Source organism: Hemiscyllium ocellatum, chromosome 6 (assembly GCF_020745735.1).
Source record: "Hemiscyllium ocellatum isolate sHemOce1 chromosome 6, sHemOce1.pat.X.cur, whole genome shotgun sequence".
Lineage (NCBI taxonomy): Eukaryota > Metazoa > Chordata > Chondrichthyes > Orectolobiformes > Hemiscylliidae > Hemiscyllium > Hemiscyllium ocellatum.
Genome location: NC_083406.1, coordinates 54,230,724 through 54,256,320, shown reverse-complemented (window position 1 = coordinate 54,256,320; position 25,597 = coordinate 54,230,724). Strand labels below are relative to the sequence as shown.

General features: G+C 40.8%; 1 protein-coding gene across 3 annotated transcripts in view; it reads left to right on the top strand.

Annotated features, from left to right (window-relative positions):
* abcc4 (ATP-binding cassette, sub-family C (CFTR/MRP), member 4) overlaps nt 1–25,597 on the top strand; it is a 472,542-nt gene that overhangs the window by 210,617 nt on the left and 236,328 nt on the right. For 2 of the 3 annotated variants that reach the window (XM_060825961.1, XM_060825959.1), the window contains 4 exons: nt 303–455; nt 11,214–11,251; nt 12,120–12,217; nt 13,124–13,270. In XM_060825961.1, coding sequence (XP_060681944.1) covers nt 303–455; nt 11,214–11,251; nt 12,120–12,217; nt 13,124–13,270 — 436 coding nt within the window. The remainder of the gene's footprint in view (nt 1–302; nt 456–11,213; nt 11,252–12,119; nt 12,218–13,123; nt 13,271–25,597) is intronic. The other variant, XM_060825960.1, reaches the window with a different exon arrangement.

The following is a 25,597-nucleotide window of genomic DNA, read 5'->3' as shown; positions in this document are numbered from 1 at the left end:
GAAGAAAACCTTTTTTCACCCAGAGGGTGATGGGTTTCTGGAACTCACTGCCTGTAAGAAAGGGAGAGGCATAAATCTTCAAAATTTTAGAAACATTTGGGTGTGCATTTGCAACGCCAAGGCATACTAGACGATGTGCCCATTGCTGGGAAATGAGATTAGAATAGTTTTGTGGTTGTTTATAACTAACACAGAATCAATAGACTGAAAGACCTCTCTATGACTTCAAATTTCACAGACATTGTGAGGATCTGAAAATTATAATCAATGGTTCATAACTATACAACTTATTTATCTGACAGGGGGAATCTGTACTGCCAGCAACACCGGAGGAGAGTCACTCTGAAGGATCAATTGGCTTTAAAATTTACAAGAAATATTTTCTAGCAGGTGCTAATGGTTTTATGCTGATGGTTGTCATCATTCTCAATTTGGTGACACAAGTAAGTGACAATGTAAATAGAATTTGTAGTTATTTTAGATATTGAAAATTAATCTTAAGAAATAATTGCTTCAACTGAAATGTGAGAGTCGTATTTTTCTTTTGCTTTGAGCAATCAGTTTTTTTGTGAAATAATAGATTGGTAGCTGCTGTCATTTAAGAGTTTCTTTTATGCACCTCTGGAATTGCATAAAGATCTATCCTTCCTACTCATCAACATGCTGCTATTAATGATGGATAGTATGAATCAGTTTCCTTATATATGCTGGCACCCTTCCTTACATCTGTGATTTGTTTGATCTTTGTTGTTAGACTTCTGTGATTTTAACTTACTGAAGAACATAGGAACAGGAATAGACATTCAGTGCCTCACACCTGTTTCACCATTCAATGAAAATGTGGTTGATCTGTGGCCTAATTCCAAATACCTGTGCCTTTGGCCCATATCCTGTAATACTTTTGCTTTGCATCCGAATATTTTGGGAAAGATTCTAGGGCCTTGAGAAATTAAAATTAATAAAGATCGTGGCGAAAACACTCCTGTAGCTGATGTCACACCTGGCGCAAAGGAAGATTGGTACAGTTGCTGGAAGCCATGTATCTCATTCCCAGGACATCAGTGCAGGAGTTAACCATGGTAGTATCCTAGGCGTGGACGCTCCATTAAAATCTTCACTTCCACCAGAAGGGCATCCTTACCGATGATTGCAGAATGTTCAGATGCATTTGTAATTCCTAAGACAAAGAAACATTTCATTCCTGTATGAAGCATTATCTAGGTAATGTACCAGGCAATGACCATTTTCAAGAGGAGACCTAACCATCAATTTAATGCCATTCAATGTCACTACCATTATCGAGTCAAGTGTCTGCAACCAGGGACTGACTATTCAAATGTTGTTCCTATCCAAGCAGGTCAGAGTATTGGTATTCCAAGATGGGTGTCTCAGCTCATGACTTCCCAAAATATTTCCACGAGTTAAAAGGCACGATTGAGAGCTGTGATGGACTCTGAATTTTTCTGAATGAGTGGATCTAGAATACCAATCCAGAAATTTGACATGATTCCTTATAAAACAGTTAACTCATCTGCCAACTCAAGTTCATTTGTTTCACCACTGGTACATTATGTACATGTTCTAGGGTGCATTTCTTTGTCAAATTTTCCCATGAGCTCTGACAATATTAGCAGACGAATATTTATGTCACAAATTAATGTCACATCTGTATGTTGTACATTGTCCCTTGCACTGTTTAATATTGCTGTCATTCCTTTGTTATTGCTGGGTAAAAATCCCCCAGTGCTTCCAACCTAGCAACATGCCTTCACCAGAAGCGCTGCTGTTGTTCAAATAAGTTGTTCACTCTCTCACTCTCAAGGAAAATAAGTGTCCAAGGACATCACCTCTTCCTAAGGAGGTATATCAAACAAAAGTAGGTGCTGCTGGCTGCTTTACTCCCCTGCTTCTGATTCCCTTTCCTGACTACTCAATCATGGCTAGTAACATTCTGTCTCCCAACAGCAAAGGCATTAATCAATAAAGGTGGTATAAGTTTAAGGTAAGGGTAAATTTCTCAGTCTCAAGGGACAGGACAAGGCAGTAGAACAGGATGAAGATTTGATAAAATCAAACAGATTATGTCACAACTAAGCAAAGCAAATTTAATTGCGGTATGCTTGACTCTACAAAGCATTCATAGCAAAATAAACCACTTAATGATACAGATCGATAAATTTGGTTGGCGTAATAACCATTGGTGAAATTTGGTTGAAAAGAGGTCAAGGAACTCCAGAGCGTATTTCAGGGTACTTTATAGTTAGAAAAGTTAGGCAAAGTGCAAAGTGAGGTATGTACCTTTTGAAAAGAAATTTAGGGAGACTGGACGCCTCCTCGCAGAGCACTTTAGGGAACATCTCCGGGACACCCGCACCAATCAACCACACCACCCCGTGGCCCAACATTTCAACTCCCCCTCCGAGGACATGGAGGCCCTCAGCCTCCTTCACCGCTGATCTCTCACCACCCGACGCCTGGAGGAAGAATGCCTCATCTTCCGCCTCGGAACACTTCAACCCCAGGGCACCAATGTGGACTTCAACAGTTTCCTCATTTCCCCTTCTCCCACCTCACCCAAGTTCCAAACTTCCAGTTCAGCACTGTCCCTATGACGTGTCCTACCTGCCTATCTTGCTTTCCACCTATCCACTCCACCCTCCTCCCTGACCTATCACCTTCATCCCCTCCCCCACTCACCTATTGTACTCTATGCTACTTTCTCCTCACCTCCTCTCATTTATCTCTCCGCCCTTCAGCCACTCTGCCTGTATTCCTGATGAAGGACTTTTGCCCGAAACGTCGATTTTACTGCTCCTCGGATGCTGCCTGAACTGCTGTGCTTTTCCAGCACCTCTAATCCAGAAAGAAATTTACAGAGCCAGGTGGGGAGAACTATCTTAGCCAAGAAATTAAGTATGAAGAGATTTAGAGCTGGGGCTAATATAGACGCATAGAATATAGGAACAGGCGTAGGCCATTTTAACCTTTGAGCTGCTCTGCTCAGTACCCTATACCAGCTTTCTCCCATATTGTTGGATCCCTTCAGCCCTAAGAAATGTATGTTAACTGCTTGAAAATATTCACTGTTGGGGTCTCAACCAGTTTAAACCACTATTAGAACAACCACCACAGTCTCACCATTTTTTTGGATGAAGAAATTTCTCCTCCTCTCTGTCCTAAAAGACCTATCCCTTATTCTTAAACTATGACCTGTAGGTGGCACAGCTGCCTCACAGCACCATGGAGCTGGATTCAATTCCTGCCTCGAGCAACTGTCTGTGTGGAGTTTGCACATTCTCCCCATGTCTGTGTGGGTTTCCTCCGGGTGTTCCAGTTTCCTCCCACAATCCAAAGATGTGCAGATTAGATGAATTGGCCATGCTAAATTGCCCATAACGTTACGTGCATGAGTCAGGGGTAAATATAGAGTAGGGAAATGTGTCTGGGTGCGTTACTGTTCAGAGTATTGGTGTGAATTTGGGCTGAAAGGTATGGCTCAGGTATTAAACTAATAATTTGTATCTCCTTTCATCAAGAAAGGAAATGCTGCTCACTCCTTGGTACCGGAAAGGTTTAAAATGGATGAGGAGGAAGTATTGGTTAGATAAAGTTGATAAGGTATCAGAACTGGAGATACATCCAAGTAGTGAGAGAAATAAGATGAAAATTGTGGAGGCTTTGGTTGAGCTGATGTCAGAGGACTGGAGAATTGCAAATGTCATCCCCTTGCTCAGAAAATTATATAAAGATAAGGCCAGTTAGTTTAACTTCAGTGGTGAGAAATTTCTAGAAACAACTATCTGAAGGATAAACAACTATCTAAGGGTAGCATTGTGGCTCAGTGGTTAGCACTGCTGCCTCATGGCACCAGGGACCCGGGGTCGATTCCTGCCTCAGGTCTGTGTGGTGTTTGCACATTTTCCCAGTGTCTGTGTGGGTTTCCTCCCACAATCCAAAGATGTGCAGGCCATGCTAAATTGCCCATAATGTTAGGTGCATTAGTCAGGTGTAAATATAGGGAAGAGGAATGGGTCTGGGTGGGTTACTCTTCAGAAGGTCAGTGTGGACTTGTAGGATCAAAAGGCCTGTTTCCATACTGTAGGAAATCAAATCTTAAGGGGCAGCACAGTGGCACTGTGGTTAGCAGTGCTGCCTCACAGCGCCAGAGACCCGGGTTCAATTCCTGCCTCAGGCAACTGTCTGTGTGGAGTTTGCACATTCTCCCTGTATCTGCGTGGGTTTCCTCCAGGTGCTCTGGTTTCCTCCCACAATCCAAAGTTGTGCAGGTTAGGTGAATTGGCCATGCTAAATTGCCTGTGGTGTTAGGTGAAGGGGTAAATGCAGGGGAATGAGTCTGGGCGGGTTGCTGTCCGGAGGGTCGGTGTGGACTTGTTGGGCTGAAGGGCCTGTTTCCACACTGTAAGTAATCTAATCTAATCTAATCAAATCAAACAATATTGAACAAAATTAATCATACATGACCAATCACAATTTACTTAAGAAAATCAGGAATAAGTTTATTAAGGCAGAATCATATTTACCAATTTTAGAGTTTTTAGTTGATAATAGAAATAGTTGATGAGAGTAGTTGTTGATACATGCATGCACTGCTAAAAGAGTGCCACACAACCGACTTGAGAACAAAGTCACAGCTCTTGGGGAAAAGGACAGTAGCAACATGAATACAGAATTGGCTGATTGGTTAATTGATTTATTATTGGCAGGACGAAGGTTTGCAATCGAGTTTCTCAGGATTTAATATTAGGACCCATGTTTTTCCTGATGTATGTTGATGACCTAGACACTCGTTTACAAAGGACAATTCCAAATATTACACACAATACAGAACTTGGACTTGCAGCAAATTGAGCAAAGTAAGTACTTCAAAAGACATGGATAAGTTAGTGGAATAGGTTGTTGGATGGCTGTTGAAATTCAATGCAGGAAAATATGAGGTCATTCACTTTGGTAGCAACAAGGTTGAGAGGCACTATGAAATATATAATAGATCTAAAGGACAGGTAGGAACAGAACGACCTGTGTGCACTTAGGTGGAAGGGTTAGGGCATTTTGAGAGGATATTTTAAAACAGTAATAGAGTATGCAATACATCCTAGGCTTTAGTAAAGGGGGATTGGCATACGAAAGCAAGGAGGTTATCATGAACCTTTTAGAAGGCACTATTTAGATCTCAGCAGGAATTTTGCACCAGTTTTGATCATCACATTTTCGTATGGATGTGTCGAAGGAGAGGAATCCAAGAATGGAGAACTTCAGTTTTGAAGATAGATAACAGAAATTAGGACTGCTTTCCTTGGAAAAAAGGAAGAATATATTTGATTGTGGTAATAAAAATTTTGAGGTGTTTGGACAGAGAAGATAGGAGAAACTTTTCCATTCATGAAAAGATTAAGATGAAGAAGGCAATGATTTAAAGTTATTTGTAATCAAAGAAAAATTGACATACGGAAAATCTTCTTACACTGCAATGGTTTTGGTCTAAAATGCACTCCTGGAGAAGTGTGATTCAGGCAGGTTCAACTGAAGCATTGAAAATCACATGGGCCTACAGTTTGAGAAGGAACAAAGTGCAAGGTGACTTGGATAGGGTTACGGAATGGCATTAAGTGAATTGCATGTTCGGAGAATCAGTGAGCTGAATGGCTTCCTTCTCCACTGTAACAATTGCATGAATAAACTCCACTGGATACAACCATGGCTAACTGGTGAATTTAACACTAATATTAGGTTAAAAGAAGAGGCTTATAAGTTGGAATAAAGAGTATTGAAGCAGAGGGTTGAGAAGTTCTTTTTTAAATCCGATGATGAAAATAACAGATTGTAAGAGCTTTTACAAGTTTGCAGAGAAAAAAGAATAGTAAATCTGATCCCATAGAAGCAGAGATGAGATTATCGTGTAGAATAAAGAAATGAAAGAGAGATTAAACAGATTTTAGAAGACATCAAAAGTATTGGGGAATTAAGTGTGTAATGATGCAGAGAAACTTCAAATAATTAATGTAAATGAAAATAAAGAACTGTGAAATGAGAATGGACAGGAAGCTGTCAGAACTTGTGAACAATAGTCTAAAGAAAAAAGTGAGGACTGCAGATGCTGAAGAAGGGCTTATGCCCGAAACATCGATTCTCCTGCTCCTTGGATGCTGCCTGACCTGCTGCGCTTTTCCAGCAACACATTTTTCAACAATAGTCTAAACTCTAGCATTTTAAAAAAGGTAGTTGCAGAGAAAATGGATGTATTTGTTTTGATTTTTCATAATCACATTGATTCTAGAATGGTCCCTATAGATTGGAAAGCAGCAAATATAACTCTTATGCTGAAGAAAGAAGAGAGAAAAAAACCATAAGATTAGATTAGACTTACAGTGTGGAAACAGGCCCTTCGGCCCAACAAGTCCACACCAACCCGCCGAAGCGCAACCCACCCATACCCCTACATTTACCCCTTACCTAACACTACGGGCAATTTAGCATGGCCAATTCACCTGACCCGCACATCTTTGGACTGTGGGAGGAAACCGGAGCACCTGGAGGAAACCCACGCAGACACAGGGAGAACGTGCAAACTCCACACAGTCTGTCGCCTGAGTCGGGAATTGAACCCGGGTCTCAGGCGCTGTGAGGCAGCAGTGCTAACCACTGTGCCACCGTGCCACCCACTAAGATGTGGGAGGAGAAGTAGGCCACTCAGCCCATTCAGTCTAATCCACAATTCAATGCGATCATAGCTGATCTGTTCATTTTCAATTCCACTTTCCCAATAACCCTTGACTTCCTTACTAATTAAAAGGCTGTCCATTTTAGCCTTGAATATACTTACTACCTAGCCTCAATGGCCCTCTGCACTAAAAAATTCTGCAGATTCACAATCCTCTGAGAGAAGACATTCCTTGTCATCTCTGTCTTAAATGTGCCCCCCCCCAATTCTGAGATTATGACCTCTGGTCCTTTCCCATTTTTCACTTTTACCTGTCAAGTTCCCTAATAATATTGTTTGTTTCAATAAGGTCACCTCTCATTCTTCTAAATTCCAATGGGCACTCCATTAGTTACAGATTGCCATCCTGAAAGTGCCTGTCTTAACCTAACTCTGTCTTGTATTAGTTAGTAAGATCAGAATAGTGATCCTAAATCTAGAACAAAGAACATCACAGCACAGAGAAAGGTCTTTCAACCCTTCATGTCTATGTTTGCCATGATGCTATTCTAAACTAATCCCATCTGTCTGCGTATGGTCACTATCCCTGTCCTTTGTGTGTCTAAGTGCCTCTTAAACATTACTATTATCTCTGCTTCTATAACTTCTCCTGGCAGTGTGTTCCAGGCACTTATCATTCTCTGCATTCAAAGAAAAGTTTTATCGTCTCACTTTAAACCTATTTCCCCTAGTATTTGACATTTCCACCCTGGGTGAAAGACTCCACTATCCAAACTATTGTGTCTCTTGTAATTTTGTGTACCTCTATTAGGTTGTCCCTCAACCTCTAATGAAAACAATCCAGTCCGTTCTGAAAACCAGCCTTCCTTCCTTTGACTCCACTTAGCTACACTCCCCATTGTCTTCTGAAGGCAACTAACATAATCAAAGACCACTCCTTTCCCAGTTATACTCTCTTCTACCTCCTTCCATTGGGCAGAAGATGCCAAAGTTTGAAAACCCTCGCCAATAGATTTAAAAACAGCTTTTTCCCACTGTTATCTGACTTATGAATATACCTTTCCTATATTAGAGTTGATCTTCTCTGTACCTGTAACACTGTACTCTACATTCTGTTCTATTACCGTGATGTACTTAGGTGATTTGGCTGATTAGCACGCAAAATGATACTTCTTGCTGTATCTCAGTACATATGACAATAATAAAACAAATCAACCTCTCCTTATTGCTAATACACTCCAATCTAAGCAACATTTTAGTAAACCTCTTTTGCACCCCCTCTAAAGCCTCCACATCCTCCTGATAGTGTGGCGATCAGAACTGCACACACTACTCCAAATAAGGCCTGACTAAACTTTTATGCAGCTTCAACATGACTTGTCAACTTTTATACTCAGTGCTCTGACTAATGAAGGTAAGCATGCCCATTTGTCATCTTCATCTCTTTATCTACTTCTGTTGCCAGACTAGGCCAGAGCCCCTCAAAACATTTCAACAAAGTAACCCAAACCCTGACTTTACCAGTTGTTTTTACAAGCTAACCAAATGAAACACAAACAAAAAAGAATAGTACACAGAATAACTTAACCTATCTGAAAATCCAACAGATTATAATGATACTGTTCCAAATACTTGCAACAATCCCCCTAAACACCCCTTGGCACAAGACGTAAAAAGAAGCACAGGGTCTTACAGGAGAGATTTCAGAGAGGAGGAATGGCATGGACCTGCGTCATTGGGTCCAGCAGGTTTCACTGCCTGACTGCTTTCAGTGAATAACCAGATTGCCAAAAACCAAATCAAGCCAGGGAAAAGCTGAGCTGGGAGAACTGGCCACTCGCCTTTAATTGTACAAGTGTTTTTTTTAAACTTAAAAGCCTTTTGCCTAATGCAGTATCTGTTGGCTATAATCAAATTGGCACTAAAACCCATCCAAGCCCAGATTTTTCAGAACCTGTGTTTTTATGACCTCCTGAATGAAAAACTAAGGACAACATAACCTTGTTAATGTGTGTGTGTGTGTGTGTGTGTGTGTGTGTGTACTCTTCAACATACTGCCATTTGCTATATAGTTTCATCTTCTGTTTAACCTCTCAAAACACATCACCTCAAACATTTCCAGATTAAACTTCGTCTGTCATTTCTCAGTTCAGGTTTCTAACTGATTTATATCCTGCTGTATCCTCTGATAGCCTTCCTCACAATCCAAAACTACTCTAATGTTTGTGACGTCTGCAAATTTATTAATCAGAGCAGCTATATTTTAATCTATATCATTTATGTATATGTTAAAAAAAAACGGAGGTCCAAACACTGATCGTAGACCTCCAGTCAGAAAACTGACCCTTCAGAGCTATCCACTCTCTTGTATGACCAAGCCAATTTTGTGTTTACATGTCAATTCACCATGGATGCCGTGTGAGTAAATCTTCTTAGACCAGACTACCAGGAAGGACTTTTCAAAAATGTTCTCGTAAAGTCCATGTAACAACTTGCCCTAAGCTCAACAATTACCTTTGTTTTTTTTAAAAAATGCTGAACTATGTCTGTGACACAAGACCACTCCCTGCATAAAGTTGCAGCTGACTATAAGTCCATTCTTCTTCAAATGTAAGTAGATCCTGTTCCTAAGAAACTTGTCCAATAATTTCCCTATCAATGTTGTAAGGCTACCGGCCTATTATTTCCTGGATTATCCCTGTTGCCCTTATTAAACAAATTAGCAACATTGGCATTTTTCCAACATTGGGACTTTGCAGCTAAGGGCTCTGTCAAGGTCCCAGAAATCTCTTCCCTGCAGTATCCTGGGATAGATCTTATTGAAGCTTTCGAGACTTACTACTTTACTGTTTTTTAAGGTGCACAACACTGCCATCACCTTCGTATTAACATGCTCCAGAACCCGCAATACCCCTACCTATTCTTGCCATCATCAATGTCCTTCTCAGTGGATACCGATGCAAAGTACTCATTAAGGACCTCATCCAGTTCCTCTGACTCCATCCAGAAGTTCCCTCCTATGTCCTTGAGTGAATCTAACCTTTCCCTAGCTACCCTCTTGCTCCTGATGTATGTATAAAATGCCTTCAGATTCTCATTATTCCTAATTACCAAGGATATTTCATGGTCCCTTCTAACCGTCATAATTTCTTGTTTAAGTTCTTTTAAGCTCCCTTTAAATCCACAAAGGCCTTGTTTGATTTCAGTTTCCTAAACATTGCATGTGCTGCCTTTTTCATTTTGACTCACCTCTTAATATCTCTTGTCATCCAAGGTTCCCAAATCTTACAATCCTATCTTTCATCCTAACAGGAACTTGCTTGTCCCGAACTCTCTTACAGGTGTGGGTTTACAATCAAACAATTGGCCGCAATCTAATTTATCCAGTTCCTGCCTAATACTGTTGTAATTAGCCTTCAACCCAATTTAGAATTTTCACTCAAGAACTAGTCTTATCCTTATCCATAACTATCTTAAAACTAAAGGAATTATGATCACTGTTCCCAAAATACACCCCACTGAAACTTGGATCACCTGACCAGGTTCATTCCCCAGATGGACTAACTACATTTTGCTTAAAGAAACCCTCGTGGACTCACCTAACAAATTATATCCTAACTAAGCCCCTGGCACTCAGGGTGTTCCACTTAATAATAGCAAAGTTAAAATCACCCACTACATCAACCCTGCTGTTGTTATGTCTTTCCATGATCGGCTTACAGACTTGCTCCTTTATCTCCTGTTGGTTATTGGGAGACCTATCACTTAACCCATCATAGGTTTGCGCCTTTCTTACTCCTAATTTCTTATCCATGTGACCTCACTGGATGAGCCCTCCAAGATATCCTCTCTGTGTTCTGTACAGCTGTGACATTCTCTTTGATCAGTAATGCTACTCCCCACCCCTCTCTATCACACATGAAATAGTTAAACTCTAGAATGTAGAGCAGTCAGTCCTACCCTTCTCTCAGCCAATGTGTGCGAGGAATGTTGATCTCAATTTTGTGTACATCTTGTGTACATTTTCAAATTCAGTTTTGCTGAGCTTCATGATTAGATTAGCAAAAGTAGAATTGTTCTTGGAACAAGAGGCTTGAAGGGAGATTTGATGATGATGTTCAAAATTATGATAATTGGGATTGGTAGAATTAATAATCATGACTAAAATTACAATTTTAAGATTTGGATCAATAAATGCTCATTATTGTTTTGTATTTATTGTATAGGCACTTATTAATGTGTGGGCTCTTTTTTTTCTGGTATTTTTACACTTTGCCAATTTTATGTTTGGTTACCTTGTACATCTGTCTAACTCTATACCATTTGCCCATGTACAAACATTGGCAATTTCCTGTTTTCAACTAGATAATCACAGTGTGACAATAAGGTTGGCGGATGGGGAAATTTCATTTGTGTTGTGTGAAATTGCTACCCTCTGCATACATTGGCGACCATATTGAAGCAGATGAGCATTTAAACCTGATAATTTATGTATTCAAACCTGATTTCTTGGTTTCCTTTTTTTCTGCTGCAGGTGTCTTACGTACTTCAGGACTGGTGGCTATCTGAATGGTAAGGTTAATTCTCTTAACATTGTAGTGTGTTGTGATGGTCACAACTTTGTTTTTTTTAAAAAGAAGTATGGTATTGAGATCCCTTTGTCCCTTACACAACTTCATCTCTTACTCTCAGAATAAAATGTGGACTCCTTATTCTGGCTGTTTTAGATCTTATTCACAATACCCTGGAATTAGTTTTCAAAAAAGTACTGCTAAGAAGAGCTGTAAGTTATTTTTTGTTTTGAACCAAGACTCTTGGAGCATGCAAGTGCTGAGAGATATCGTATACATGAAGAAATAAACATTAATTTTCTGGCCTTCCTTCATGCTGTGCCTTTTTTAAAATGTGACCCTGATTTTGTAAACAAAAAACAAGTTTTGGTTTTAAACCATCCGCATCTACAAATTCTTGATCAAAATTATGCACTTTAAATATAACATTTAAGGGAACAAGCCAAAGAACATTCAGTTGTAAACTGTTTTTGTTCAGTTGCATCATAGTTAAATTTAGTTCTATTTCTGCAGTATTCAGAACATTTTTTTGTGGAGACTTGCATGCCCCTTTTGAATTGTCTCCAAATATTCCTATCCACCTTTGGACTCTCCAGAAATATTAACACACTCTTGGGCACTCTCTACAAATAAGAATCATTCCCAGAATGGTACAATGAAGACATGACACGTCGAGTATGAACTAAGATATATGATTTTAAAGGAAAATGTTTTCCTGCAAAATGCAATGGTATTGTTACACTTCTGTGCCATATCACTAGTGATCGAAATCTAGTTTACTAAGTTCAAACTGGATTATGCACAATATAACTGACAAAACCAAATTAAATATTGTATATAACATGATGCATTGCTTTTATGTTTTGCAGGGCGACAAGTCAAGACCAATTGAACATGACTCAAATAAATAGCCAAAATAACACAATGCAGCAGCTGGATATTAACTTTTACTTGGGAATCTATGCAGGTACAGAGAAGATGGGATCTATTTTGTTTAAAAATCAATCATTCAGTACTGTTCCATCACAGAATTTGTAAGAAGATGGTCTTCTCCCAGGATCTGCCAGTATCACTCTGGCGTTGCATAAACCAGTTCATTTCCCTTTGAACACTTTTTCTTCTGGGAAAGACTCTGTGTTTATACCTGACACTCAAACCTCCTTGTGCACCTTCAAGAATAATTTTGTGTTTTATAACATTTTAACAGCAGTAAAATGAAATGTTGGAAAACAATTGCACAGGAGAAGTGTTCTCGTAGCATATATAAAAATAGAACATATTGATCCATGCAGTTTGTACTTTACATCGTTTCTATGAATTTCCAAAACTGCTCAACTGTACTTTTGATTGTACTTCAAAAGTAGTTCATTGTTGGTCAAGGGGGAATGTTGACCAGGACATAAAAAGAACGACTTACTCTTCAAAACAGAATCATTATGTTCACTGGAAACACTAGTAAAAGATATTGTAATTAAGCTGGACCCCTGAGCAATACAGCATTTGCTCAATATGCTAATGAACTGTTGGTCAAAGTTATAGACTTAACGTCCTGCAGAATAGCTCAAATTTGCAATCTCTTAACCTCTAAAATAAGAATGGGAGATATTTTTTAGCTTATTTTGCTTTCTTTAACTAAACATTGAAATAGTAAATTGTACGATTCATGCTTCCACAAGATGATTGAATGGAAGATCCTGAAAAGCCTTTTGAACTTGAATTCTGTCTCTAAAAACATGAAATTCAAAGAATTTAGAAGTTATAATTTAATTTCTTGTTGTTATGTTCAAGGAAAATTTGTGGCAGCATTGTCATTTTAATTAGTTGTTAATGTTGTAATCAGTTGCTGAACTGAACAGATTTTATTTTCTTCTAGGTTTAACAATAGCTGTGATACTTTTTGGAATTACCCGAAGTTTGATCATTTTCCATGTGTTGGTGAATGCATCTAAGGAATTGCATAACAGAATGTTTGCATGTATTATAAGAGCTCCTGTTTTATTCTTTGATAGAAATCCTATTGGTAAGTATAGAATTTTATATATTATAATTTGAATAGCAAATGGCTAGCACTCTAGTAAACTTTTGTAATGCAGCAGTAATTTAGAATTATGGCTTGATATATGTAATGATGTACAACTACCACTAGGGGACAGTGTTCTCTAACTGACTGATGGAAAACATTATTGTATAATAACAACAAAAAAAAGTTGGGTATACTCAATTGGTCTGACAGCATCTGTGAAGAGAAATAGACTTAACTTGAGTCATGATGACTCTTCATCAGAAATGCCGTTGTATTAAGTATCATGCAAGCAGTTTTGCATGATCATAAACTGAAGTGTTTCTTGTCGTTTCCAAGTTTAATGGTGATTTGAATCAAATTTTCTCGATATGATGGGAAGCAAATAGAGAAAATAGTGCAACAATTAAAACAAAGAACTGCAAAAAGAACATAGAGCATAGAACAATACAGCACAGAACAGGCCTTTGGCTCACGATGTTGTGCCGAACATTTGTCCTAGCTTAAGCACCTATCCATGTACCTATCCAATTGCCGCTTAAAGGTCACCAATGATTCTGATTCTGCCACTCCCACAGGCAGCACATTCCATGCCCCCACCACTCTCTGGGTAAATAACCTACCCCTGACATCCCCCCTATACCTTCCATCCTTCACCTTAAATTTATGCCCCCTCTGTTGTACCTGGGAAAAAAGTCTCTGACTGTCTATCTATTCCCCTGATCATCTTATAAACCTCTATCAAGTCACCCCTCATCCTTCACCGTTCCAATGAGAAAATGCTGGAGATCTGAAGCAAAATATTCTAGACTAGACTCAGTGTTAACTCTGCTTTCTCTCCACAGATACTGCCAGACCTGCTGAGTTTCTCCAGAAATTTCTGTGTTTATTGGAGAAAATATTGCCACTGGTTGGGGAGTTAAGGTTTATGAGTAGAACTTCCAGGGCAAGTGTTCTACACAAAAGTGTGGTGAAGTTTGACATTTTCTTCTACAAATGACAATTCATATTGAATTGATGGTTTATTTTAAAGTGGAGTTTGATAGATTTTTGTTAATAACAATGATATTAAGGGTAACGAGGCAAAGACAGACATATGCAGTTAGGTTTCAGAACAGCTTTGAACGTTATAACCTATAAAAAGAACTTGGATGAGCATTTGAAATGTCATAACATTCAAGGCTATGGTCTAAGTGCTAGAAAATGGGATTAGTGTAGATTTAGGTAGTTTTCACAGTACAGCCTCAATAAGCCTCTTCTGTATGATTCTGTGTCATTGAATGGCTAATGAAGATTGCGGGGCCTACTTCTGCTCAATGTTCCCTGTTCACTACACTGAACTTCTGTTCACTACACTGAACTTCTGTTTACTACAAGACTAGTTTTTTGCCTCGTTTAGATTTTTGCCTTGTCCATCCTTTTAAAATTGACTTGCAACCATGCATGCATGTCTGCATCTCAAAAGGAACACTGGTTGCATGCAATCAGTTTATTCAGTCATTGTTTCTGAGCAGTCAGCCCCTTCATATGACACGGTGGCGCACCCTTGAAGTTTACAGGGTGCATTGTTCCTGCTCCTGTGTAATTATATGTCTGCATTCTGTCATTCATTTGAATTACATCAGGTAACCTGGTCAGTGACAACTCTCAGCAACTAGTGTGTTTTTAAATTTAAATTGATGGAAAAATGTGCCTACAGATGATTCAAGGAAAGGATGGAAACAAAAGTTTGATTAACTATCTTTGCGCCCCCTGATTTAGTGACCTTTAAAGTATTCATCACTGTCAAATAGCCTTGACATGTGGCTGCTACCTGCCACTTATCCAGAAATTAACTTTACTGAATCTGGACCAGGCCTGTAAAACTGCATTCGGGTGGAGTGAATCTTACTCATTTTGAATTGTGAAGTGTAATCCATTTTGAAATATATCAGAAAAGTAAATCAAGGTAGAAATGTCTGATTCATTCGCTTTGAACATAAAAATCTCAGTTCTTAATCTCCGTGATGTTGATAACTCTGACTGTAAGCTAAGGTTTAGTTTAAAGATAAAATGCAAGAATACTTGTAAAGGAGACTTGCAACATTTAACAGTATCTATAACTATTGGACTTTGTCTTGTTTGTTAAACTAGTAAAATAAGTTTTAATTTTCTTCAGTTTAGAAACTTAGTTAAGGGCTTTGTTTCTTGCACAGGAAAACATCAAATTTGAAAAAGATAAAATGGAAAGCATGGTAACTCAAGTAATTATGTATTGTCAAACTTGGATTGTAATAGCCTAAAATTGAGTCCTTGATGAAAAACCTAGATGGGCGGCACGGTGGCACAGTGGTTAGCACTGCTGCCTCACAGCGCCTGAAGACCCGGGTTCAATTCCCGACTCAGGCGACTGACTGTGTGGAGTTTGCACATTCTCCCCGTGTCTGCGTGGGTTTCCTCCGGGTGCTCCGGTTTCCTCCCACAGTCCAAAGATGTGCGGGTCAGGTGAATTGGCCATGCTAAATTGCCCGTAGTGTTAGGTAAGGGGTAATGTAGGGGCATGGGTGGGTTTCGCTTCGGCGGGTCGGTGTGGACTTGTTGGGCCGAAGGGCCTGTTTCCACACTGTAAGTCTAATCTAAAAAAAAAATAATCCTGATTTCACCCTGAAAAGATTCATAGCAGGAAGCTATCCATCTGTGCTGAGCTAGTCAATCTCAACCAAAATTACGTTTTGTTTGGCTGCCCAATTTAGGCTGGGAAAAATTAACCAGCATACATGATCTCTCCTGGAAGTGCAAAGATCTTGCAAATCCGGATCAGAATAATCCCAGAAATCTCACTTGCTCTCAAACAGCTTCTTCAATAATGTTTGATGCATCCTTTGAATAACCATTCAGGGGACATGCGAGCAGAGTCCAAAACCACCTCCAATATTAAAGGAAAAGGAATAAAATGGAAGAAAAAGAAATCAGTGAGAGATTGGGGTGGTAGGAAGTTGCATATTTATGTGAACATATGAACAAATCACTTGGAATAATAGTCTTGATTAAAAAATATTTGCATGTTTTAGGAAGAGTATGTCTGTGATATATGGTGGAAGTGTTGGACATAAGAAAGGAAAGTCAAATTCTTGGAGTCAGTTCAGCAATGGAAATGATGTGGAAATTCTGCGTAAGGCAAAAGTTGTTAATTCTTATAAACCTAATTAATGAAGGACTACCAACAGCATACAATACAATGACTAGACTTTAAAGTGTTTTGGGATATCCTTTGATCAGGAAAAATATTGCATAGACACAAGTTTTTCTTTCAGGGTAAGGCCATCAAAGGGTTGAATATTTGGGTAGACATGAGAAACCTAAATGGTAAATAATGGGTGGATGCCAGGATGGAGCTAGAGAAGTCCAATTCCTCCAAGATTGTCAGCAGTTTGAACAGAATTTAAAAAAAAATAAACTTTGCCTTATTGTCTTGTCCAGTTGGCATCTCTACTGTGGTTCGACTTGCCAGCCTATATTAAGTTAGTCATCTTAAAAATCACTAAATGTGACTTCGAGTCATAGAAATTTAAAGCACGGAAACAGACCCTTCGGTCCAACTCGTCCATGCTGACCAGGTATCCTAAATTAATTTAGTCCCATTTGCCAACACTTGGCCCATATCCCCCTAAACTCTTTCTATTATATATCCATTCCGATACCTTTTACAAGTTGTATTTGTACCAGCACCACTTTCTCTGGCAGCTCATTCCATACACGCATCACCTTTTTCATGAAAAAGTTGCCCCTTTGGTCCCTTTCAAATCTTTCCCCTCTCATCCTAAACCTATGTCCTCTCGTTCTGGACTCCACCACCCCACAGAAAAGACCTTATCTATTTATCCTATCCATGCCCCTCATGATTTTATAAATCTCTGTAAGATTACCCCTCAGCCTCCGACACTCAAGGGCAAGCAGCCTATTCAGCCTCTTCCTGTAGGTCAAACCCTCCAATCCTGGCAACATACTTGCAAATCTTTTCTGAGCCCTTTCAAGTTTTACAACACTTTTCTATAGAAGTGAGACCAGAATTCCACACAAAACTCCATAGCTGTCAAGCATGAATAAGCAACCTCAGGTGAAGAAACCAACCTGGACTACCCTTAACCCCTCGCACTATTCTTGCTGAGTGGGGGCAGCCAGGGAGTCAAAGTTTTTGAAAGAAACTAAATAGCCATTCTTCTTTTGGACATTGATGCTGGAGATTAAGTTGCAGTGTGCTGGATATTCCCTCGCAGTGGCAATTATAATACAGTAGAATAGTGGAAGCAAAGAGATCAAAGTAGTGCGACATATACTGTAGCCTAAAAACATCACTGTCCTGAACTTGATTCCACTTGCATGGCCTCCTCTACCAGTAAACATCATTGTATGTTGTGTGTAACTGCTGGATGGTGAGCAGGGCTTGACTTTTCAGCTAATGTTGCTATTGACTGCTGCTTCCTGAGATTGGTCAGTGAAGGATGATGTCCCAGAGTGACAGTGGCAAGATATCAGAATCTTTTAATGGTGGGAATGAGCTCTTTCAAAACATTCCTCCATTTCAACTCGATACCTTAATTTCCACAACTCTTCGGCACCCTTTAAATGGTCACGAGACAGTGGTCTAACTGCAGTACAACTGGTATTAAGCATGTTGGTAGAAGTAGTATGAGCCTCAGCAAAGGACTCACCTTCATCCCCCTCCTTCCACGCATCAATGAATTTAATACATGCCATGACGTTGAACACTTCTTCCGCCGCCTCCGAGCTTACTTTCACAATCAGGACTCCCACCCACCTTCCGAGGACCCCTTCGCCCACCTCCAACACATTGCATCCAACTGGACACCCTGCTCTGGCCTATTACCTGCCCTCGATTTCTTCATTTCCAACTGCTGCTGGGACATTAACCTCCTCAACCTGTCTATCTACCTCCCTCCCCCACTCCAACCTTTCACCCTCACAACGCGCAGCCCTCCAATCCCTCTGCTCCAATGCCGACCTCACCATCAAGCCAGCAGATAAAGGGGGCACAGTGATAGTCTGGCGCACTGACCTCTACACCGCTGAAGCCAACTTGAGGACACCTCTTCCTACCGCCCCCTCGACCATGACCCTACCCCCCCATCACCAAACCATCATCTCCCAGACCATACAGACCATTACCTCAGGAGATCTCCCACCCACAGCTTCCAACCTCATAGTCCAGGAACTCCGCACTGCCCGGTTCTACCTCTTCCCAAGATCCACAAGCCTAACCACCCCGGCTGACTCATTGTCTCAGCATGCTCCTGCCCCACTTAACTCATTTCTACCTACCTCAACACTGTCCTATCCCCCCTAGTCCAGGAACTCCCCACAAAAGTTCGAGACACCACCTACGCCCTTCACCTCCACCAAGACTTCTGTTTCCCCGTCCCCCAAAGCCTCATCTTCACCATGGATATTCAATCCCTCTACACCTCCATCTGCCATGACCAGGGCCTCCAAGTCCTCCAATTTTTCCTCACCCGACATATCCAACAGTACTCTTCCACCGACACTCTCATTCGTTTGGCCGAACTGATCCTCACCCTTAACAATTACTCCTTTGAATCCTTCCACTTCCTCTAGACCAAAGGGGTAGCCATGGGCACACGTATGGGCCCCAGGTATGCCTGTCTCTTTGTTGGCTACGTAGAACAGTTGATTACACTGGCGCCACTCCCCGCCTCTTCCTCTGCTACATTGATGACTGCATTGGCGCCACCTCATGCTCCTGCGAGGAGGTTGAGCAATTCATCAACTTCACCAACACATTCCACCCTGACCTTAAATTTACTTGGACCATCTCTGATACCTCCCTCCCCTTCCTGGACCTCTCCATCTCCGTTAATGATGACCGACTTGACACTGACATTTTTTACAAACCCACCAACTCCCACAGCTACCTGGATTACACCTCTTCCCACCCTACCTCTTGCAAAAATGCCATCCCGTATTCCCAAGTTCTCTGCCTCCGCTGTAACTGCTCCCAGGAGGACCAGTTCCAGCACAGAACACACCAGATGGCCTCCTTCTTTAGAGACCGCAATTTCCCTTCCCACATGGTTAAAGATGCCCTCCAACGCATCTCATCCACATCCCGCACCTCCGCCCTCAGACCCCACCCCTCCATCTTAACAAGGACAGAATGCCCCTGGTGCTCACCTTCCACCCTACCAACCTTCGCATAAACCAAATCATCCGCCGACATTTCTGCCACCTCCAAAAAGACCCCACCACCAGGGATATATTTCCCTCCCCACCCCTTTCCGCCTTCTGCAAAGACCATTCCCTCCGTGACTACCTGGTCAGGTCCATGCCCCCATTCAATCCACCCTCCCATCCTGGCACCTTTTCCTGCCTCCGCAGGAATTGCAAAACCTGCGCCCACACCCCCTCCCTCACCTCCATCCAAGGCCCTAAAGGAGCCTTCCACATCCATCAAAGTTTTACCTGCACATCCACCAATATCATTTATTGTATCCGTTGCTCCCGATGCGGTCTCCTCTACATTGGAGAGACTGGGTGCCTCCTAGCAGAGCGCTTTAGGGAACATCTCCGGGACATATGCACCAATCTTCCACACTGCTCTGTGGCCCAACATTTCAGCTCACCCCCCCCACTCTACCGAGGACATGGAGGTCCTGGGCCTCCTTCACCGCCGCTCCCTCACCACCAGCCTGGAAGAAGAACACCTCACCTTCTGCCTCAGAACACTTCAACCCCAGGGCATCAATGTGGGCTTCAACAGTTTCTTCATTTCCCCTTCCCCACCTCACCCCCGTTCCAAACTTCCAGCTCAGCACTGTCCCCATGACTTGTCCTACCTGCCTATCTTCTTTTCCACCTATCCGCTCCACCCTCTCCTCCCTGACCTATCGCCTTCATCCCCTCCCCCACTCACCTATTGTACTCTATGCTACTTTCTCCCCACCCCCGCCCTCCTCTAGCTTATCTCTCCATGCTTCAGGCTCACTGCCTTTATTCCTGATGAAGGGCTTTTGCCCGAAACGTCGATTTTACTGCTTCTCGGATGCTGCCCGAAGTGCTGTACTCTTCCAGCACCACTAATCCAGAGCAGTGGTATGAATCCTGCTTTGAGCCTGTGCAGCATGAACAGACTGACTGAGAGAAATGGGGTCAGGTTAATGGGCAGACTGACCCATGACAAAAGTATCATGCAGATGGAAATCCAGACCAAATTGTTCATCTACTGTACTGCTGTGCGCGTTGAGAATACAGTCTGAAGGGAATTAATAATGCTAGCTTGAGACTATCAGAAAAGTTGATATGATTGATGATTCAAAGAAGTAGCAGTAAGAAATTAACCTGGAGGATGCCTGAGGTAAAGACAAATGAGTCTGATAATGTGTTGTCAATGACTCGACAATTTGACTGATCTAAGAGAAAAAAAATAGACAGGTACAATCTCTGATTCTTGACTGGTATTTAAGCTTAACACACTTAAAGTTTACAAAACCAGGTTAGCTGTTTGAAAACCAATATTGTTTAATGTCTTGTAAGAAACGAGCAAGCTTTCGTTGAAACAAAAACAGAAGTTGCTGGAAAAGCTCAGCAGATCTGGCAGTCTCTACGAAGAGAAATCAAAATTAATATGTCAGGTCAGATGACCAGCTAAGCTTTTCCAACAACTTTTGTTTTCATTTCTGATTTACAGCATCTGTAATTCTTTTGGTTTTTGTTAAGCTTTCATCCAATCCTGGTTATTTCTTAAATCATGGTAATTAGTATTTCCCTTAAGCTAGTACAAGGATATAGTTTGGAACAGGGTTAAATGAATGAGGAAGTCTATCTCTTTGTAAATTGGAAACAAGCATAGAACATAGAACAGTACAGCACCGTAGAAGCCCATGATGTTGTGCCAAGCATTTATCTTAATGTAAGATCAAACTAACCTAAACATACCTCAATTTATTGCCGTCCATGTGCTTGCCCAGAAATCACTTAACATCCCTAATGTCTCTGACTCCACTGCCACCACTGGCATAACATTCCACGCATCCACCATTCTCTGCACAAAGAACCTGCCTCTGACATCTCCTCGAGACTTTCCTCCAAACACCTTAAAATTATGGAGCCTCGTGACAGCCATTTCTGCCCTGGGGAAAAGCCTCTGGCTATCTACTGTATGTATGCCTCTCATTACCTTGTATACCTCTAGCAAGTATATTTGAAATGCGTCTTTAAATTGCCTATTTTTCTTTCCAGTCCTTCCACAATTTAAGGGAAAACTAAAACAGTCAACTGAACTTTGGACAGCCTTAAATCTTTCTTTAACTTCTCTTTTCATTTTATTGCAAATAACAAATGCTGAGGAATGTGCTTACAGGACCAAGTTAACCTAACAAGTTGAGATGATTAAATAAGCTGCATGATTTTATACGGTATATAGTCTGTCAAGAAAATCAAGGAAGTGGAATTAAAAATGTAAGATCCTGGATGCCCATGTTACTTTTGTCAATTAACCCCAACGGAGTATTTGATTCAGGCCAATATGTTTATATATTTCCTTACTATGCACCTTTAGAAAGTGACTTTGACTTTGTCCCTAGGCAAGAGGACAGAACCAGGACCTTTTCTGACTCCACAAGCTGAACCAGTTCAGATTTCTATTCTGGCGTGGCAAGGTTCCTTGGAAGATTGGCTAGATGACGTCAGAATGAAAATGGACTGCCAGCTGTGGCATTAGTTGGCCACATGCCTCCCTTCATCAGTTCTACATTTTATTAAAAAAAGATTCACACGCTCCCAATCTATACTAACCCCTGCCACTCATGCCCTTGATGCCCCCTTCTACCCATCATGCTTTTCAATATTTTCTGTGGCAACTTAGTGGCAGCATGGTGACTCAGTGGTTAGCACTGCTGCTTCATAGCGGCAGGGACCTGGGTTCAATTCCAGCCTCAGTTCCTCTCTGTGTGGAGTTTGCACATTCTCCGTGTGTGTCTGTGGGTTTCCTCCAGGTGCTTTGGTTTCCTCCCACAGTCCAAAGGTCAGATTAGATTCCCTACAGTGTGGAAACAGGCCCTTATGGATAGAAGTTGGGGGTTTGGATCTGCTTGGGATGTTCTTCAGAGTGTCAGGCCAATAGGCTTAATGGCCTTTGCACTGTAGGTATTCTATAATTCCTAAAAATACAGACTTTATTCCTTCCAACCCTGAATTCATAGTTAAAGGTCACCTGGTTTTGTCCAGAGTCTCCGAAGTGGTCAATTTACCTGTAGTAGTTGATTTCTTGCATTTCAATAATAGAGAAAACTATCTTCTCTATATTTGCATTGTTAGGTTGTTTATTGGATACCTTCAGTTGTTTTAAAATTTATTCATCCGTGTGAGTCACCTAATGATGTAAGTTTTTCCAATAAATGCAGGGTGCTGGAATGCTGTAGCTATTTGTTAATGTCTGGAAGAGGTGTGGTTGGACTTGTTTGGTTGTTGACTTTTAAAACATCATATTTTTATAATTCCAGGCAGACTTTATCTGTTATCAGGGTGTGACACTATAGAATAGCTTTAAGGGAGGTGTACTTGAACTACAGATAATGTCACAGACTTCATATAGTATAATAATGCAATTAGACTTACTGTTATCTGGTTTCTGTTGTGTTGCTATCAGTAACCATGATAAAGCAAACTGCTCTTAGGAAATACATTTAAATACTTATGCTGACCACAGTGGAATACAACTTTGAAATTTCGCTTATCAGCACAGATCTTTGAGTACGTTTTCATACTGTGGTCATAATAGTTACAGGTTACAATGACAAAGATACTTTTGATTGTGATTCAGAACTTCAACAATTAAAAATTAAATATTCATGAACCTTTTAAAGCGTGTATCATAGATAAGAGAAATTGTTTACAGAACAGTTAATAATTTAGATTTAAAGATGAAAATTTCTTTGTAATTTGATGAAAGCAGCTCTCCATTTTTAAAATATGGCATACTTTAATGAACAGTAGTTTGGCATGTAAAGCTTATTCGAAGTCACATTTCAAAAAAAATGTCCACATAACTGGATAATTTATTAATGGGCTTCTAAGCGATTTTTTTTTTAGTTTTTCATTCTTTTAGGTAGGCAAATGGAAAAATTACAGTATGATTTACTGCCTTCATTCCTAGATGTTCATTTTGGATTGTCAACAAATCAGGATGATTTATGAGATAACTTTTGATTCTGGGATTCCTGGTTTTTAAGAGTGCTTTTTGAGAATGTACACGTTCTGACCTAGCCAACTCTATTGTGAAGAAAAAAGTGAGCTACTCCTGTGCAGTTCTCATGGAGTTAGACCAAGGCTGATGGCTCATGTACCTCAGGTTTTATATACTGTATTTGGCATGAGGGAACATTTTGAAAGGATGAAAAGGTCCTTCTCATGCTAACTATGTTTAGTTTTGCCCTCCACCTGTTGCATATGCACCTAAGAGAACCTGTGCCACCATTTAGCACTACCAATTGTGGTGGAACTATGAATTCTGACATCAGCAATGATGATACTGTATAGACTTGTGGGCAGAACAGCTTAGAATCTTGAAGGAGCAAGAAGGGCAGCATGGAAGCTCAGTGGTTAACACAACTGCCTCACAGCACTAGGGACCCAAGCTCAATTCCACCCTTAGGTATCTATCTGTATGCAGCTTGCAAATTCTCTCTATATCTGTATGGATTTTCTCTCACAGTCCAAAGATGTGCAGGTTAGGTGTATTGGCTATGCTAAATTGCCCATAGTGTCCAGGGAAGTGCAGGCCAGGTGGATGGGCCATGGGAAATGCAGGGTTACAGGAACGCGGTAGAGGGGTGGATCTAATTAGGATGCTCTTCGAAGGGTCAGTGTGGACTTGATGAGTCGAATGGTCCCACACTGTAGGGATTCTATGATATCTAACTAACATTTGGTGGTCCTCTATAACAATGTCTATTGTATCAATGTAACCTGTAGTTAGTTGCTAACATGCAATAAACTATGGCTGTGAATTCTGAAACTGTCACAATTTTTCAAATTCATTCACAGGATGAGGGTGTCAAGGTACTAGCCAGACCAGCACATATTACTCATCCCTATTTGCCCAGAGTGGGGTGTTAAGCGGCAACTACATTATTGTGGGTCTGGAGACCAGGAAAGGATGGCAGTTTCCTTTCCTAAAGGACATTAGTGAATCAGATGGGTTCCTTTGACAATCAACAATAGATTAATGGTCATCATTTAGACTCTTAGTTTCAGATTTTTATTGAATTCAGATCCCATCATATGCCATGGTGGATTCAAACCTGGGCCCCCAGAACATTACATGGCTCTCTGAATTAACGGTCCAGTGATAATACCTGTAGGTGATACAAAGAACCTGTGTAGAGAAAGAGGAACCTGATGTCATTTGCAAATGACCAATGGCAGTATCAATTCTCTGCTGGTGAATATGGTGCTGCCGTGAATATATATAATTGGAGGAAGGGGAATCCAGGACTCAGTGTCCTGAATCGTTTCACATGGGGATTGTGAGCCTTTTGGAAAATGGCTGCAGCAGTGAAGCTCGAGAAGCAGCACAGCTCCACAGGCCATCCAAAGTGGACACCGCTTCCCAGCTCTGGAAAGACCCTACTTTCCCAAGTATCGCAGCAGCTGGAGAGAGTTGGGTAGCAAAAAAGCAGGAGCCAAAGCAGACACCAATGGGTGGCAGAAGCTCTACTTCATCAACCTGGACTTTTTAGGTCGTCTCATCACCAACATGGTGATGTCAGCGATGCATGAACAGTAGTGTCCTCACAAGACTTCAGTGGCTAGCAAATGTCATGTGCCATGTCTGAATATGTGTTGGAGTGTTTATTTGGTTTCATTGATAATCATGCCTATAAATTGTCTTGTAAATCAGAAGAGACTCATCTAAGTGCACCAGGAAGTAGCATTCCTCCACCATACTAGACTCAGCAGGTTCTGTAGTTTCTGATACTCAGAGGTTGGTGGCAGCAAATTTCTTCTCAAACAGCCACTCAATCGACATAGAGAGCTGGCATACTTATACAATACTCAAACCCCCACTTCCCTATGGCCCTTCATGCTTCCAATGCAGAATATGGCTCAATCATGTCCATTTACCCACATGAACCCTGTAGTAACAATTCAGTACATTCAAATAAACCTTTAGGAAAAAAATGTTTTTCTAATCGCCACTGTAATGAAGAAAAAAACTTCACTAAATTGAAAAAAATTATTACAGATGTTAGATATTTAAAATAAAAGTAGCAAGTGAGGTAGCATCTGTGGACTGAGGAAAAAAATTAACAC